Source organism: Oryzias latipes, chromosome 14 (genome assembly GCF_053564925.1).
Source record: "Oryzias latipes strain Hd-rR chromosome 14, Olatipes_Hd-rR_3.1".
NCBI lineage: Eukaryota > Metazoa > Chordata > Actinopteri > Beloniformes > Adrianichthyidae > Oryzias > Oryzias latipes.
The window spans coordinates 10,500,467-10,517,077 of NC_136250.1; the positions used below are offsets into that span (position 1 = coordinate 10,500,467).

General features: G+C 39.2%; 1 protein-coding gene across 1 annotated transcript in view; it reads right to left on the minus strand.

Annotated features, from left to right (window-relative positions):
- Positions 1–8,758, minus strand: part of ubl3a (ubiquitin-like 3a) — a 35,457-nt gene extending 26,699 nt beyond the window's left edge. The window contains exon 1 of the mRNA XM_004084408.5: positions 8,050–8,758. Within this exon, the coding sequence (XP_004084456.1) occupies positions 8,050–8,076 (27 nt within the window). The 5' untranslated portion in view covers positions 8,077–8,758. The remainder of the gene's footprint in view (positions 1–8,049) is intronic.
- Positions 8,759–16,611: the final 7,853 nt, after the last annotated feature.

Sequence of the window (16,611 nt, forward strand, 5' to 3'; positions counted from 1 at the left end):
TGAATGTGTTAAAAAACAATAGGGCCTGTGAGGCAAATCTAAGGTTTGGTGCAAAAATCCACAAAGCAACACTTCCTCAAACTACCAAGTCCTATGTCCTCCATCAAAATAGTCAATTATTAGCTGTAGTTTAGCAGTATCAGCATTCCTTCTTGATTTTTTTTTATTTCTTTTTGAAAAATGAGGACCCTAACAAAACGATATCGGATGGTACATTTCCACAAGCAGAGCCGCTAAGTCCCTGCGTGAAAACAATGACCCTCACATACTGCTTGGTCTGTGCCGGGGACTGTAACAGTGAACAAGAGTGGGCGTTACTCCACCAACACAGCTCCCAGCAAAGACGTCATATTCAACAGAAAGAACAGGTTGTGCTCCAACTGCTTCCTCATGCAAATGCGCATATTTTGGTGGACAAAACACAAGCAGGCAGTTCCAAACAGGTCCCCTGCCTACAGGTTTGGGATTAGCTGGCGACTGTTTGGAAATTAGTCACACCAGCGTCAAGTTGTTTCTTCAAAGCTGCCATTTACTTTGGTCTACAGAAGCTTTTTACCACAAAGTACATTTAGATTTAACATTCAAATAATTAAGATATCAAGTATAAACAGTTGAAAGTATAGGACTAGAGTCAAAGAAAGTAGACCCGACGTTTTGGGGGATGTTTTTGGAACCAAAAAGCCCACCTGTCAACAAAGACTGATTAAAACAGCGGGATTTTCCAGATCTTATCCTACCAACTTGTCAATGACTTACCATGACAGTTTGAAAACTGGACTAATAAATACATTTTAAAAATCTCAGAAGTGAGGCACTCAAACACTCAATTTCTATGGATTTTGTTTTTTTTTGTCAAATTGATATTGATAAAACTGATTTGCTTTATAGATCTGATGACATTTTTTATGATTTATCTTTAAAAAAAAGAATGAAACATGTTTTTTATTTCCTATTCCTCTAATTTCCTAAAGGTTTCATGCCAAGAACAACCATTGAGGTCAGGTTTTGCTGTACAGTCACAGCTCAGTTCTGGATTATTTACCTACGGATAATGGACCATACAGCTGTGTTTCTGTTTATTCCTTCATAACAGAAAAAAACAAATGACAGAAGCCGATGCAAACAAAAGCAGTTAAATTAAAACACACAGGCAAAATAGTGGTTATGTAAGATGTCAATGACTGAGAGGTTCTCAACATGGCTTTTAGTTGGTGTCATTGACAGGCGTCAATGCAAAACTGAATTAACTCCACACTGTCAGAGAAGTGCTGAACATGCACGAGCCCAAAAGCTTTGCTGAAGCATTGTCATACAGGCACAGTATCCAATTTTCTTTAAAAAACAACAGAAATGGCTTAATAAACTATTCTTTTTTTTTTTTAAACTTTTTTGAACCTTAAGTCACTTGTGTATCTGAGAGGATATGAGCCTTGCTGCTGCCCTTCCAAAGCTGCCATCTGAACTTGCCATGGTTCTCCGAGGCATGCATGTGACAGTGTCAGAGTCAATATATCAACGGCTGCACCCGGGCAGCGTGATGTAATCCTGGTGTGTGACTCAGACTGGCAACACATGGCATCGACAACACAAGCATGTCCAACAGCACGCTTCGTCCAACTGGCACTGTTGGGATTCAGTTGTGCGTTTGCCCCTCCGAACACGTCAATCAAACCGCTTTTAGAGACGCCAGCCCAAGGCTCGAGGACGCCTGCGCAGCTCTTTTCGTCTCCAGCGAGCCTGCATCATACTTGCTGAGCTCAGTAGAATTAAGGATGAGGACTTCAACAGCAAGTTTCCCTTTCGATTCCGTTTTCCCATCAGAGGCCAACACAGCACTAACCCCTGACCTTGACCTTTGACTCCTTTGTGTGTGCTTGTGTGTTCCACTGAAAGTCAAGGCATTAACAGATGTATTATTCTAAACAAACCCACAGCTCAAAAACTAGAGAAATAATCCCTTTTTTTAACAGAATAACAGCTTTAGGTCTTTTAAAATGACATTTCAATTGTACTACATTCACTTAAGAGAAAAATATGTGAAACAAATTACTTTAGGCTTCTAATGTTAAGATGCAGACTTTTCTAGAATGACCAATAAAATACACTAAACTAGGAAATCTACTATAACCCTTGTGCTATCTTAGATGACCCCACCCTTACATTGACGTGTTCTTCCTACCATGACAAAGGTGGAAAGATTTCATGTAATCCATGGACACCAGTGAAGATCACAAATCATTGAAGAAAAAAGGTTCAGAGCACTGGCTAGTGGGTCTAGATGACCCAACTCCCAACGTTAAAGTGCCTAGGATAGCACAAGGGTTACATGTTGACAACTTGAGTAACATAACCATATTTCCATCAATAATCAACATGCCCAACCTACATAGAAAAACAGAGAAGTAACCTTTTCACTTGAAGATAGTCCAGCAGGCTCCTTTTTACAGTGGAGTAGTCGAAAGGCAAAATTAGTCGTGTTTTTTTCCCAACCTTTCCAACTTTTTGTAATTCTCTCTTCTCGGAGATCTAGACTAACTAAAATCATGTTTAGAGAGATCAAGTCCAAGTAGGTTGGATGTGTGGCCAAACTGGTCAAAGTCTGGGGCCCTGCTTCTTTAGACTTGGGCTGTGGATACATTTATTTTTCCTGATCAAAATTCTCTTTGAACTGCTGCTTGATTCACTAAATACTATGTGTGTATTCAAACCTGCACCAGGGTTCACTTGCAAGTGAGGACCCTTTTGTTTAGGCAAACCAGAGTCTGTGTCCTAAGTCTTCATCAGAATTGCACTAAACGAGGAAATGACCTCAGTGCAGACCTTACAGCCCAGTGTGAAAGTGTCTTTGAAATACAATCATTTCCCTCACTTTGTAATTAGTTAAAGAAATAAACCTTTCCAAGTCCTTCTACAGTAAACCTTCTGAAAATTGGCACACAAACAATTAATTTCTGGAATTTGATGAGGGAAAATGTTTCCTCTTATCTTCTGGTATGATGGCTCTGGATAATTATGGCCAGCTCTGACACAAATTAACATGTTCTCACCAGCACACAAATGGCAGGGTGTCTGATTACTACCCACTGACTGTTCTTGATTGATGTGTGCGGACAGTCCTCATTAGATCATCAGGATCACATGTTTTCTGGACGCTCTAACCTCATTTCACCACAAGAAGTCACAAACCTGTGTTTAAATGAGAATACTAGCAGAAAACATTAATTACCCTAAAAACATCAGGATGTGTCAACACTGATAGCATAGTACGTATGAACTGGAGTTGCAAAAGTCAGAGTGACATCCTAAAATAACTTTAAATGGAACTGATTTTAAAACTTCAAATTAAAATAAGGAAAAATGGAAAATATGTATTTTTGTTGTATGATTGTATGAAGCACATTTAAGTAACCAGTTTAGTAGATAAAGATGAGTCTCAAGTTAGTTAAACGGGGAGGATTTCTGCAGGGGGGTGGCTTTTACATTGCTCTAAAAACACCAAAACATGTTCCATAGATCACCTATTTAGTTGATTTATTTTACAACACTTACCTTTATCGCTCTTTCACTTAACCTTGGATTGCCAGTGCATTCTCTTAACCACGATGCAAAATTGCCCAAAAGAAAAAATTACAGTTCTTTTTTTTAGTATATTTTTCTTTTAGTGGAATAGGTTTAAATAGAAAAAAGTTTGCATGCTGCATCCCTGCATGCTGCTGACGGTAAGCTGCTAGATTTTCTCATCTCATTAACTGCACCAAGATGTACTAAAAGCAGCAATCTGTGAACTTCTCTTTTCGCCATGCAAATCGGTTGTTTGTTTCCTGTGTGTTTGTTTATCTGCTCTTCCCTGCACCATGTTTACTCTATGCCTCTCCTATTTCGGCATTCTTCCTCCTTTGGCTCTCGCTGTTGCAACCAGAACACATGCAGTGCATCCTCCACATACTCGCACCCCCAAAAAAAAGGCCTTCCTAAAAAACAGGCGTTCCTCTGTTGCCATGGAGACCAATTCAACCCTGTCAGCACTTCCAAGGTCCACGGGGAGCGAGGTATAATTTACCCTCTGAAAAATCCTTCACAGGTTTTTCTATCCTTTCAGCCCTTCTTATTTCCTCTTTACGAAACTGAAAGAAACAATCATCCATTCTAACAGGGATGACGTTTCCATCCCATTTTCCTTCACTTCGATTCATTCACCCATTGGCGTTTGGCAACGGCGGTCTCGTTTTCTCCCACTCCACGCAAGACTCTCCAAGAAGCAGAGCACATCCATCCATGGGCTGAGAGAGTTGGTGGAGAATGAGGAGAAAAAAATGTGCATCTGCTGCTGGGATGCGGGAAGCTGACATTCGCCTGAATTTTCTCCGAGAGCCCATTTGATGATGCAAAGACTGAGGAATGTCACAAAGGCAAAATCAAATATTCTGGAGATGGGGGAACCCATCTCTGCTAAATTCGCTGGAGGCGCGTTAACAGCACGGGGGATGAGAGCCTGCAGCTCTGGGACAAATAAAAACCAATAAAGCACTGTTGGAAAAAAGGCAGTTGAGTACTTTACTACTTAATAAATGGATTTTGAGCCCAACAACTAATGGTGAATTATGTAACAGCAATGCGTTTCTACCACTACACACAACTCCAGCTACGAGAAATAAAACAATTGGAAAGAAGCATGAAACCAAAGTTCTCTGGCCAAACAGTTATTCATGTGACCACTGTAATACACATCTATAGCAGGATTATGACTGTAACTGACCTATAACTCTGCGGTTTAGACTCAGTGAAGCAACAAGGGAGGGAGAATCCCCAAATGTTCTTCTGGATTCCCTTGGATTAAGCATCCAGTCATAACAGATCAGAACATGAAATATTCAGTCGGTGATTACATTTATAATACATGGGAATTCCACAGTCTTTTCTGCAGCCAGGCCCCGACCTGGTACAATATGCATAAAGGCCGGATCTACACGAAAACAACAACAACAACAACAACAACAACAACAAAAAGAACCTGCTTTATGAAGGGATCAGTTGAGCTTCAACAAGCAGAAATGACATGCACAGCTGGGATAGCTGATCTCTACGCCGGAGGAGCACATGATTTATCCTTTCTATACATAGACCTGGAAGTGCGCTTAGTGCTAATGTGCAGAAACAAGGAAGACGATATAAAAACGGTCAGTAGAGGAACTATTCCTTTTAAGTCCATCAAATGTCCATCTGAATGCATCTAATGTGACTTTTTGGAAGTGCTTACACCATGTGAAGCTGATATTAATCTTTATGACGACAGCCTGACATGCAGCTCAGCAAGTGTAAAGCAAGTTAATGTGTGACACAAGGATGCAGTTTGAAAGGGGATAGATGGGCTTAAGTCACATGGTGATGATGTGGCCCAGAGAGGCAATAGATGATGATTAAAGCAGCACTTTATCATTATGCGGGACATGCTTTACCACAAACTTTAAAGCAGAAAAGAAGACCTGAACCAATCAGGAAAGTTGGCTGTCAAACAGACAATTGAGCGTGAAAAGATAAAAAAATCTGATTTAAAAGATTGCTTGACAGACATGTTGGATTTTTTATCCCGTTGAGTTGTTGCCGTTTGCATTTCTTACTAGATTCAACCTAATATCAAAGTAAATCCTTTTGCAAACCAATTTGCTTTCTTGTACTGCAGAAATCCCAGCAGCCAGCTGACTTTTAGCTGTTTTGTATATGAATAAATAAAACTATTATTAGGGTCTTAATTGAGTCTCATGGTGCCCCCCTCCCCTTTTGAGAAAATGTCACTGTTTTTCATCTCACATCTCCACCAATTAGGGGTTTGATGAAAGACTTGAGTCGCAGACCCAACAGCACCGACCAGCTGCTGTAGGAGTGGGGAAATATTATAGCAACTGTAGCAACTGATTTTAAAATAAGTCTTTTTTTTTCATGTAAAGTAACCAACGTTTACTGGTTTATTATCAAAAATGTTAACGGAATTATGAAAAACACCAGGAACCAGGATCACCCCTTCATTGGATTTGTTCAAAATCAATGCATTTAATGATTAAGCATTTAAATCATAAACATAAGTCATCACAAATCAAGAATAAAAATTAGTTAGATCAATTTATTGTGGATACAAACTGAAAAAATCTCTGGTTGTAAAAGTTTGATTAAAGTTAGATAAGTAAATCCACACCATCGTGTAAAAAATGTTACTAAATGTCACCAAAAAATTGAACTTTTTTCTCCCAAAATAAAAAAATGATCACAATGTTTTAGGAATGTAAGCTTCATAATCTATCAAAGAGGACTGAAGACAAAGTGTAAAAGGTTCCCAATCCAACTCAATTGAGTACATAAACTTAAAATTACAACTATTTCAACTTTTTAAAACCATACAAGTAAAAAAATGATTTTATTAATTAAAATTTAAATATTAGAGCAGGGGCCTGAAAAATGCGGCTCTAAGAGCCACATTTGACTCTTTAATCCCCTTCATTGTGGCTTTGAAGAAAATGCAAATTATAGCTCTGTTGGTCAAGATTTTTCATTTATTTTAAGATTTTTAAATTGAAGTGATCTTACATCAGTAGAAATTATCTGTCTTCTTTTTACCACCACTGGCATTACACTAGATCAAGATGTGTTGAGGGCTTCCCCATTCCTCCAAAATGCACACACGTCAGATAACTAACTAGGCAGAATGATGGCAACCGGTTTGATCTATTGTCAGAGTGGTTTATCAACAGAATACGCTTAAACTCATGTATTTATCTCAAGTCTAGTCGCTGTTCTGAGGCAAAGTACTTCCAGTATAAAGTACAAATTTCCAGCAGCATGAGGGTCTTAAGTCCAAAGTTTTTGCAGACTGCCCTTTGGTGAGGTGAAAAGGTTTAAGGGTCAACCGTTCAGGCGGACATACTTTGAACTTTTTAAATGCAAAATTACTGTTTAATAAACATTGCGATGGCTTACTTTCAGAAGTCCTTCACATAGAAAACAAATTCATTTTTACCATAGACTGTATGACAGAACTGAATGAGCCATCCCTCCCCCCCGCTCTCTTTCTCAACAGGAAGTACCCACTGGCTCCAAGAAAACTAAATCCCATTGCCGTCTACTGGGAAATAAACAGCTATTACTCAGCCATTATATTTATCAGAATAACTATTCTTGCTCGGCTTATTAACACATTTTTGTTAATCTCAATTTTTTTCATTTTTCATCTTTTTTTTAATCGCAAGTTAATGAAGCTATAAACTGGCCAATCAGATGCCTCCATAAAAGCAAGCTGGCCCCCGCTTGAACGTTCGAAATGTTTGAAGGATTCTCCCGAGTAAGCTTTAGATGGAAGGGGGTGTGGCCTTCGAACAAGGACACTCCTGATTGGCGACAGTGTTTGCCACAGAAACATTGACTCAGACCAACTGGGACCAATCACTGTTTACTCACATCATCTGGCTCCAACATGGCGACTGAATTTTCTTCATTTGGCTGGAGCCGGAAGTAATGCGTTTTCTATGGGTTACGGTCAATGGTTTTTACCTAAATTACTGTCAACATGTCCATTTTTTGTGCCGTTTCTTCTCGGATGGCTTGTTGTAGTGACTGGTAGTTCCTCTTAAATTTGAACTCCTCGGGGGGAAAAAACCAGCCTCTTGGCATATTAGGCAAACACAGACACACATGTTTGTGTTTAAAAGATTTTTATGTTGTGTAATTGTCATGTCATATTTTTCGTTTAAAATACATAAATAAAAGTAGGGAGCATGGTGTCCCAAATGGTTTTAAAATCCAAGACACTAGATAGTCCCGTACTGTACAGTTTTGTTTTTCTTTTGGTAGTTGGGGAACGGGGAGGGTGGGCCGGATAGAACTGCTTTTATGACAGGAAATTTGAACTGCCGGACTTTGGACATGCCTGCTTAAAGGTTAGTGGATTTGGCAAGCTTAGAAACCCAACTTTGAGCATTTGAGGAAGTGTGTGGTCAAACAAAAGACGTGCGAGGGTTTGAAAAGCGGTAGTGTTAATGAAGTGTCAGTCATTTGTCTCACCGTGTCCGCTGAGGTGCTGGCAGTCATCGTGAAGGTTTCTGCTGGTCCTCCGGTGGGGTTCACAGGCACATACACGCACTCTCTCGAAGACAACGCGGTCTCTATGCGGTCTCTTTACCTCACAAAGGCTCCCAAGAGTCCAAAAATGTGCGTCCACGCCGGGTGGAAACTCGGTTTTATCCCCGAATACTTTTTTTCTTTCCAGCCACACCGAGGTAGACGAGACGAGCTGCCTCTTCCTCTTTTTTTATTGCACAATCATTTCTCTGATTATCACAGAAACACGCACACTCCTTTAAAAAAATGTAATTTCGAAAGTGGAGTTGAAATGAATTTAGATACTATTGACCCGAGGGCCTCGTTCCGATCTCAAATACCCAACCCTGCTGTGTGTGCAGTGCCTACTACGTCAACGCCATGCGAAAAAATGGGAAGAAAGAAAGAAAAAACAATACTACTGCTGGCACATCCGGATGGTTTTTCTCTGTTGTTTTTTTAAAAGAAGGAAACAAAAATATCCGTAGTGTTTAAGATTTTGGTTCCCCTTAATGAAGTCCGAGAGGTTGTGTGGGGAAAGACGTCAGGCGGCTAAATGTCCCTTTAAAACGCGTGTTTGATTGTTGACGGTGCTCCGGACTGCACTGCTCGCCTGAGCCTCCTCAGCCCACTCAGCTGTCATTCTCTCTGACAAGCGTGGCAGCCGGGAAGCAGAACATCCGGTCTGCGTTTTCAAAATAAAACCATGTGCTGCATTTCTGATCCATCAGATTTCTGTTTAACGAAAGTCACGACCTAACTGAACAAGTCTCAAAACCTTCGTGTAAGTCTATACAATAATAAAAAAGTTTATTCTTTCTTTCTTACTAGTTATATAATTACTTTTGAAACAAAGGCTAATGCACGCATTCAAATAAGCTAATTTTGCAAAAAATAATAAATAATAATACAGATTACTGTTTAGAAAAAATAGCACAAAAAGTTCATTGGATTCACAAGTTTGAAGTTTATTTGGTTTTTCAAACATTTTTATTACATCTATACAATAATCAACATTAAAAGGACTGTGCTGAAATGCCATGCTTTTCAAAGCCCATCAAAAAATGCATACAATTTACACAGAAACAAAACTTAACATCAAGTTGACAAATATGCCCCAAAACATTAAAGCAAAATACTTAAATACATACTCATAAGCAGGTGATCTAAACATGTTCATATAGGGTCACATGAAGTGACATTTAGTGTCACCTTTTAAATGATTCTCATTCCTTTTTGCTTTTCTTTATTACATTATTTATGTTGAAATTACGTTTAATGGGACTCTGTTGTTAAAAGATTTTAGTACTAGAAGCCTGCACTTAAAAATGTAGGGCATGTTTGTTTTTCTTTGCTGTCCGTTTGCTGCCTGTACAAGCTTGCTTGTTGTTGTGGAAAAAGAATTAGAAAAAATTTCACTCTAAATTATTGCTTGGTGGCTGCCTTGTGTTGTGATGGTGAGTATTATCACCTCACAGCTGCAAGGGGGTAGAAGGCAGGCTAGATGGTAGATTTTGAGGGCTTAGGGTGCCCTGCTTTAAGTTGTTCCTTTGGAGTTAACTGTTAAAAGTAAGTAAGTTTGATCAGTTTTCATACACTTGGGTGTGTGAAATGTTGTCTCTGCATTGATCCTGATTCTAGTAGTAAGAGCTGAGCTTGGGAACCATCAGGGGGTCTAACCCCTCAACCCAACCACTTCACATTGAGTGTTAAGAAGGGAGGCAATTTTTTCAATCATAGATTAGAACCCACTCCATCTTAATTTCATTGACTTTCTTTTATTTTCAAACACAAAATAAAATACTTAAACACATATGATTAACAGGAAGTGATAAAGTGCTTTAATAAGCAGATGCTCTTTGTTTAGGCCACTAAGCTGGAGTGAGTGTACTGTCTATGCATGGTCTCAATGCGTGTGTCAACATGAGATTTTGAGTTTTATTTTGAAATAATAACTTAGCATCCGTGTTGTGTTCTCTGTACTGCAGCTTGATGCAGGCTCCTTTAACATGGCCACAGTCTGTCAGTTGGGGAGGGGAACAGATCAGTTGTGTAGAAAGTAGTTGGAGCATGAATGGAGGTCAGTGTAGCTGAATGGGAGACCCAAGAGTATGTTGAACAGAAAGAAAAAGCACTTTCTTTACATGGGTCCAGTGTTTTGGGTGTTTCAAACAGTTGTCTTGGCTGGTGAAAACGCTTTGTCCTGGTAAACTCCTTATGAAGTTTCTTGTTTAACAGCACAGGAAATGTATTTATTTCTGATCAAGCTGAAATTGTTAACTTGAGTGTTAAAGAAGGGTTAAGGGCAACTGTAGAGCAAAACAAGAACAGAGAATATGTCCTTTAGACATCCCTTAAAAATTACATTTACATTCATGTAAGTGAACATATCGCATTAAAAACATTACATTTGAGCTTTTTGCTGCAGAAAAAAAAACTTTTACTCCTATTAAATCTGCCTAGGAGCTTAAGATGTTTTTTCCTCTGACACCTTCTTTTACCATCCAGTTCATTGCTGGCGGAACAGGAAAGCTCAACAGTTTTCAGCTTCCAACAATTCCAAATTGATATTGAGAAATTGTGTTTTTTCCTGGATTAACAACCTAATCTCCCAACCATAAGTAGAGAGTGGAGGTGGTGGTGGGTCTGGCACGCACGCCCCAAACCAAACAGTAAGCGTGTCCACACAAACACAGCAAGGTGTGAACGTGATTTTGTTTTGGCTTTTGGAAATGAAGGTCAGTGTCTACCAGGTGAGAAAAGTAGGGCAGCAATGATTTTAATCATTTCCAGTTCATCTTCTGATTATAGCTGTACAGCTTTTGTTCTGAAAGACCAATTTCTGGGAGAAATATTTATGAGCCCCCAGCTGATAACCAAAACAATAACTGTGTTGGAGGAAGCAGAGGAAAGCTGCATAAGCTGTCGGCTGTATAGGGAATCATCCTGACTGTTCAGTTGGTTTATGCACCAAATAACCCGAAACAATGGGGTCTTTGTCCAGCATCCTTAAAGGACTTCTGATCAGGGACATTTACTTCTGTCCTAAATGGGGGATCTTGGCATTTGTTGCAAATCACTGTGTGTGGGGCTCTTGACTGTGACCACCGCATCCTCTGAAGCAGTCTTAGACGAAATAGACTTGAAGACAGCCACTCTTGTCACACTGGGGGTTGCCAGGGTAGTTATAAAGACTCCCTTGTGGCTCTCCTAGGTCTGGAACACGCTGGCTTTGAAAGGGGGAACTATGTGGCACCTGTTATGTCTTGACTGAAACATCTTTCTTATATTGCATGGAGGAAACAATTAATACCATTCAACCATATTATTGGATCACGACTCTGATCATCTGAGAAATCAAAGCCCTTCAAACTTTACTGTTTTTCGTCAAAACGAATGTTTGGAAATGCAGACAAAAGCTGAGTGTCCTCCTTAAAGACGTCTCTCATTGCTTTTAAAATCCCACACCAATCATCTTTTGAAGCCCATCTGCTGGACTATTTAAATACGTAGTTGCAGAGTTAGATAAATTAATTTTTCTCTAGGTGGTCTGGTACATCGCCTGTCCGTCCTTTACCACAAAGGAGGGTCTAATGGGAGGGATGTCCAGTTTAGGTTAGTCTGTTTGTTTGAGTTCAGTTTAGAATTTTCCTTTTGAATTCTATGTATTCATGATCCTTATCATTTTATGTTTACTTTACAATTACCGGTACAAAACCCAATAAGATGACTGTTGTTACGTAAGATAAGGTAAGAATAAAATTGAATTGAATTGAATTAAATAAATAATAAATAAATCTTTTGATCTATTTTACAAGCATTCCCAGGAGGAGTCTTTTATTTACGATTATGCCATTTTCAGACAAAATAAAAAAAACTGTTATTTTCTAGGACATAGTTTCGGCAGAGCAGCAGTAGTTCATTAGAAATTCACCTCCGAGATTTGAGTGGAACCGTTGGCGCAGAGTGGAGTGGGTCTTACGGTAAAGATATGATAAAGACCCAATACATGAATAGGGAGTTCATAGAAGTTGCTCTCCTCTTCATCTAAAAGTCAGTGGCAGTGATTCAGGTTCTCCATTTGCCCACTGCCATAGTTAGACTAGAGATATGATGGATGGATGGATGGATGGATGGATGGATGGATGGATGGATGGAAAGCGTTACTTCTGGTACAAAAATACAGGCATGATGGGATGAACAAGAAAAGTAATGAATTTTTTTTTTTGAGCGCCCTATAATAAAAATAGTTAAAGGTGTATAATAAAGTAGTCCCCAAGAGAGTTTATCATTGTTATTATAATTGTGCTGCATTAGTGGCCAGCACTGTTTGTATTACACAGCAGTTTTTCCAAGGACTTTCTTTTTTATAGATAGATAGATAGACAGATAGATAGATAGATAGATAGATAGATAGATAGATAGATAGATAGATAGATAGATAGATAGATAGATAGATAGATAGATAGATAGATAGATAGATAGATAGATAGATAGATAGATAGATAGATAGATAGATAGATAGATAGATAGATAGATAGATAGATAGATAGATAGATAGATAGATAGATAGATAGATAGATAGATAGATAGATAGATAGATAGATAGATAGATAGATAGATAGATAGATAGATAGATAGATAGAATTATTCTAGACATTCAAACCAATGTCAAATGAAATCAGACGTGCAATTTCATTTTGTGCTCTAGATTTTTCAGGTTCTATATGTTGTGTTGGTGCATACAAGTTTCTCTGTGCTCTGCATTTTCCCGTCTCAGCGCTTTGGTTACACTTGTTTGACAGTGCAGGTCTGTGTAACATGAACCCCCAGGTCACCTTAACTACAGTTTCCAAGTTCCTGTCTTTAGGGTCTACTGATCAAATATAAATATTTCGTTTAAAGCGAAAACAATACACTCCTGTAAACCTCTAAGCCTCTTTTTTTGGGGGAATGGGGCGTGGGGGTGTCACTGCACACACCTCACTCAGCCCACACACAGACTCATGAAATTGAAAAGTAGCAACTGCTTTGTGTTACGATTGAAGCATGGTTACGGTTGAGGTCATGAAGTGTCTTCCCTTTCAGAGACGGCTCTGTGGAAAGTGTCATTGTCAATCAGTTGTTTATTTTCTTTTCTTTTTTTGTCTTTGAAAGATGATCTCCACAACACCCGGAGTATTAGTTTAATAATTCTCCTGTAAGGTGCCTTTCCATTTTTACCGCCGATTATTAGCATGTGCCGTGTGTTAACAACTATTTTTGGAATTGGACAGGACGGTGACAGAGACACCTTTGCTTGGAGCTGCTGATCTCACATAACACCCAGCATGACGCCTCACTCACACTGGCTGCAAGGACAGTTTGATGCTTCCAGAGGAGGTGTGAGCAACTGTTTTCCCCACCACATCCACACAATGGGGCTTATTGCCCCCTTCCTGCTCATCGTTACCCTCACCTTTGACCGGAACTACTCATGTGAGAAGGATTGGGTAATAGTCCTCTTTTTTTCCCTTTGCAGCTTTTTCCATCTTTGTTTCTTAAACTTTGTTGCACGCACCCATGAAACTCTGAAAATCTTTTAGCACTCATTTTTTGCAAGTGGATCTGTCACATTTGAAAATCTCTCTCATTTTTTCTAAACTCTATTGGACGTTTTTGACTGATGCACTGCCACCAAACCTCAAAGACATGCCTACACAGGATCAGGTCCCTCTCAAAGGTAATAGATTGAGCCAGGGTTGGATTTGGCTCAGACTCACCAAAAGACTCTCTAAGCCTGAGCTTATCTATGGCTAGCTGTTGTTCTGTGGATCAGGTGGGCACTCCCCTAATCTGCCCACCTGTTTGACACTCACCGGAAAATCCACATGAATGTTTATCTTGGGATCTCCACTGTTTCCCGCAAGCTAAATTTAAGATACAAGTTGTTTCTGTTATTTCAAAGATGCTCCCTTTAAATGTTTGTGTTTTTAATCTTTGTCACAACGGGTGCGTGCGGTGGCAGAAGCAGCACTCCAGCAGTTACAAGCCTCCCCCCTCAGGCTGTGATAACATTTGTCATCGTGGCACTCCGTCTGCCACAGAAGGGAAATATGCAAGTGCTCAGTGCTTTGCTGTACACCTGCTACAAGGATTGTAGATTGCTATCCTTCCTTTTTCTGTTTGTCTAAGTTGCATTGTTAAAGCCGATGATGCATTTTTCTGGTAAGACGATATCTCCCAGAAACGAGCTGTTTTGAGAGCTCTTCAATCTCTGCTTCCTTGTTTTTAGCCAGTTAATACCCATGCTTAAAAGTTGTTGTTGACCTAACAGCACAGAAAGTTGTCCTCCTGCATGTGAATAACATTAGATATTGCTTGAAAAAGGACATTAATTGCATTTATCATCAGAAATGAAACATGGAGGAATTTGTTTTCCTCATTTTGTGGTTACAAACATGCTTGCATAGTTAAAAATGTATGCATGTGGAAGGTATTTGGTAAGTTTGACTATAGCAATCACAGTAAAGACTACATAATAACTCAAGTTGGGTTGTGTTTAACACAACTCTGAGATAAAAAAGGGATTACCAGTGCGTTTTTTCTGGTTCATTTTAACTCAGGTAAAAAAATAAAAACTCAGGAAAAAAACATAAATTGGGTTAAATTCAAACCAATCTTTTCCAAAAAATGAGTATTGCTCTGTTTTGTACAGTTTTTAGCCAGATGTCAAAGAAAACAAAGATGTACATGGATCTATTTGTCTGCAGTGGATGCATCAGAATGGAGCAGATCAGGGAGCATGTGGCCCGCCCGCTGTGTATTTTCTACATCACATTTAGGCTTTTTTCCAACAGCATTTTTTGGTCTGCTCCTGATTCACAACAATTTGAATAAAGATATCCTCAAAAATGCCATTTTGAGCTTAATATTCTTTATACATGTCCTCCATCGTCAATGTAAAAATATGATCAACACTAAAAAACATAATTTTTTAATACTAAACATTGTGGCTATATTATGTTTTACTGCTGTATCTTTTTAGATGCTTTTTAGCAAAGTCCAATCTAGCCTTCCAATTCTAGAGCCTTATGAGTGGCTTGCATCTTGCAGTGTACCCTCTGTATCTACTTTCACGCAGTCTTCTTTTTATGGTAGACTTGGATACTGATACGCCTTCCTCCTGGAGAGTGTTGTTCACTTGGTTGGCTGTTGTGAACGGGTTCTTCTTCACCATGGAAATGATTCTGCCATCATCCACCACTGTTGTCTTCCGTGGACGTCCAGGTCTTTTTGCGTTGCTGAGTTCACCAGTGCTTTCTTTCTTTCTCAGGATGTACCATACTGTTGATTTTGCCACTCCTAATACTGTAGCAATTTCTGGCATGTTTTTTGTCTGTTTTCTCAGCTTAATGATGGCTCCTTTCACATGCATGGAGAGCTCCTTTGACCGCATGTTGTCTGTTCACGGCAAAATCTTCAAAATGCAAGTATGAGTCCTCTAATCAACTCCAGGCCTTTTATCGGCTTCACTCATAATAACATAACAATGGAATTGCGCACACCTGCCCATGCAATAGCATGGAAGTCAATTGTCCAGTTACTTACCAGTCCATGACATGAAGGGATTGTGTTTAAAAAATGCTTTAGTTTTTCACATTTTCATGCAATCTTTTTGTTTAACCCATGGAATAAAAGCTGAAAGTCTGCACTTCAATGGCATCTACTTGTTTTATTTAAAATTCACTGTGGTAATGTACAGAAACAAAATTAGAAAGAATGTGTCTCTGTCCAAATATTTAGGGTCCTGACTGTATTTCTTTGCATTCTTACCCTATTTACACTTGTTAATTTGCCATTTCTCATGTATTTTTCCTATTTTGTTTATTTGCTGGTAGTTTTTTTCCTCCCTCTATTTTTTTGTTTGTATATATATATCTCTTTCTTCCAGTCTTTTCCTTCCTTGAATTGTTGCATTTTTTCTTTCTATTGATTGCATCTGTCCTTTCCACTTTTGTTTTCCTTCTTCCAATCCACATTTGCCTCTTTATCGTTCCCTTTATTTTCTGCATGTTTTTTTCTTTCATTTATTATTTCATAAAACAATGTCTTTCTTCTTTCCATCCTTTTATATTTGCCCCCTTCATTCACCCAATCATTTTTTGTTTGGTCCCTCCCTAAAGATCTGCTCATTACCAGTGTGTGAAACCTGTAACTGTTCCAGCATCTGCCCTTGTCCTAACATTCCTTCGCTCCGTTTCTGCAGCAAGGATTTGTCCTGGGCCTAATCACCCCAGTAATTACACTCAGGTGACACTGGCACATGTAGGGTTATGCTGCCATGGACAAAGCCTCACCAGGGTGGATCACACAGCTGTTGTTTTAGAGCCAACAATAGGCGGTGCCACTTTCTGCTCTGACAGCCCTCCATTTTCTTTTTCACCTCCCCCTCTTTTGATCGTCTTTATTCCAGTCACTCCTCCCTCATGAAGAAAGGAGCAATGCTTCAAGTGCATCACAGCTGAGTGACGCTGTGTCATAATA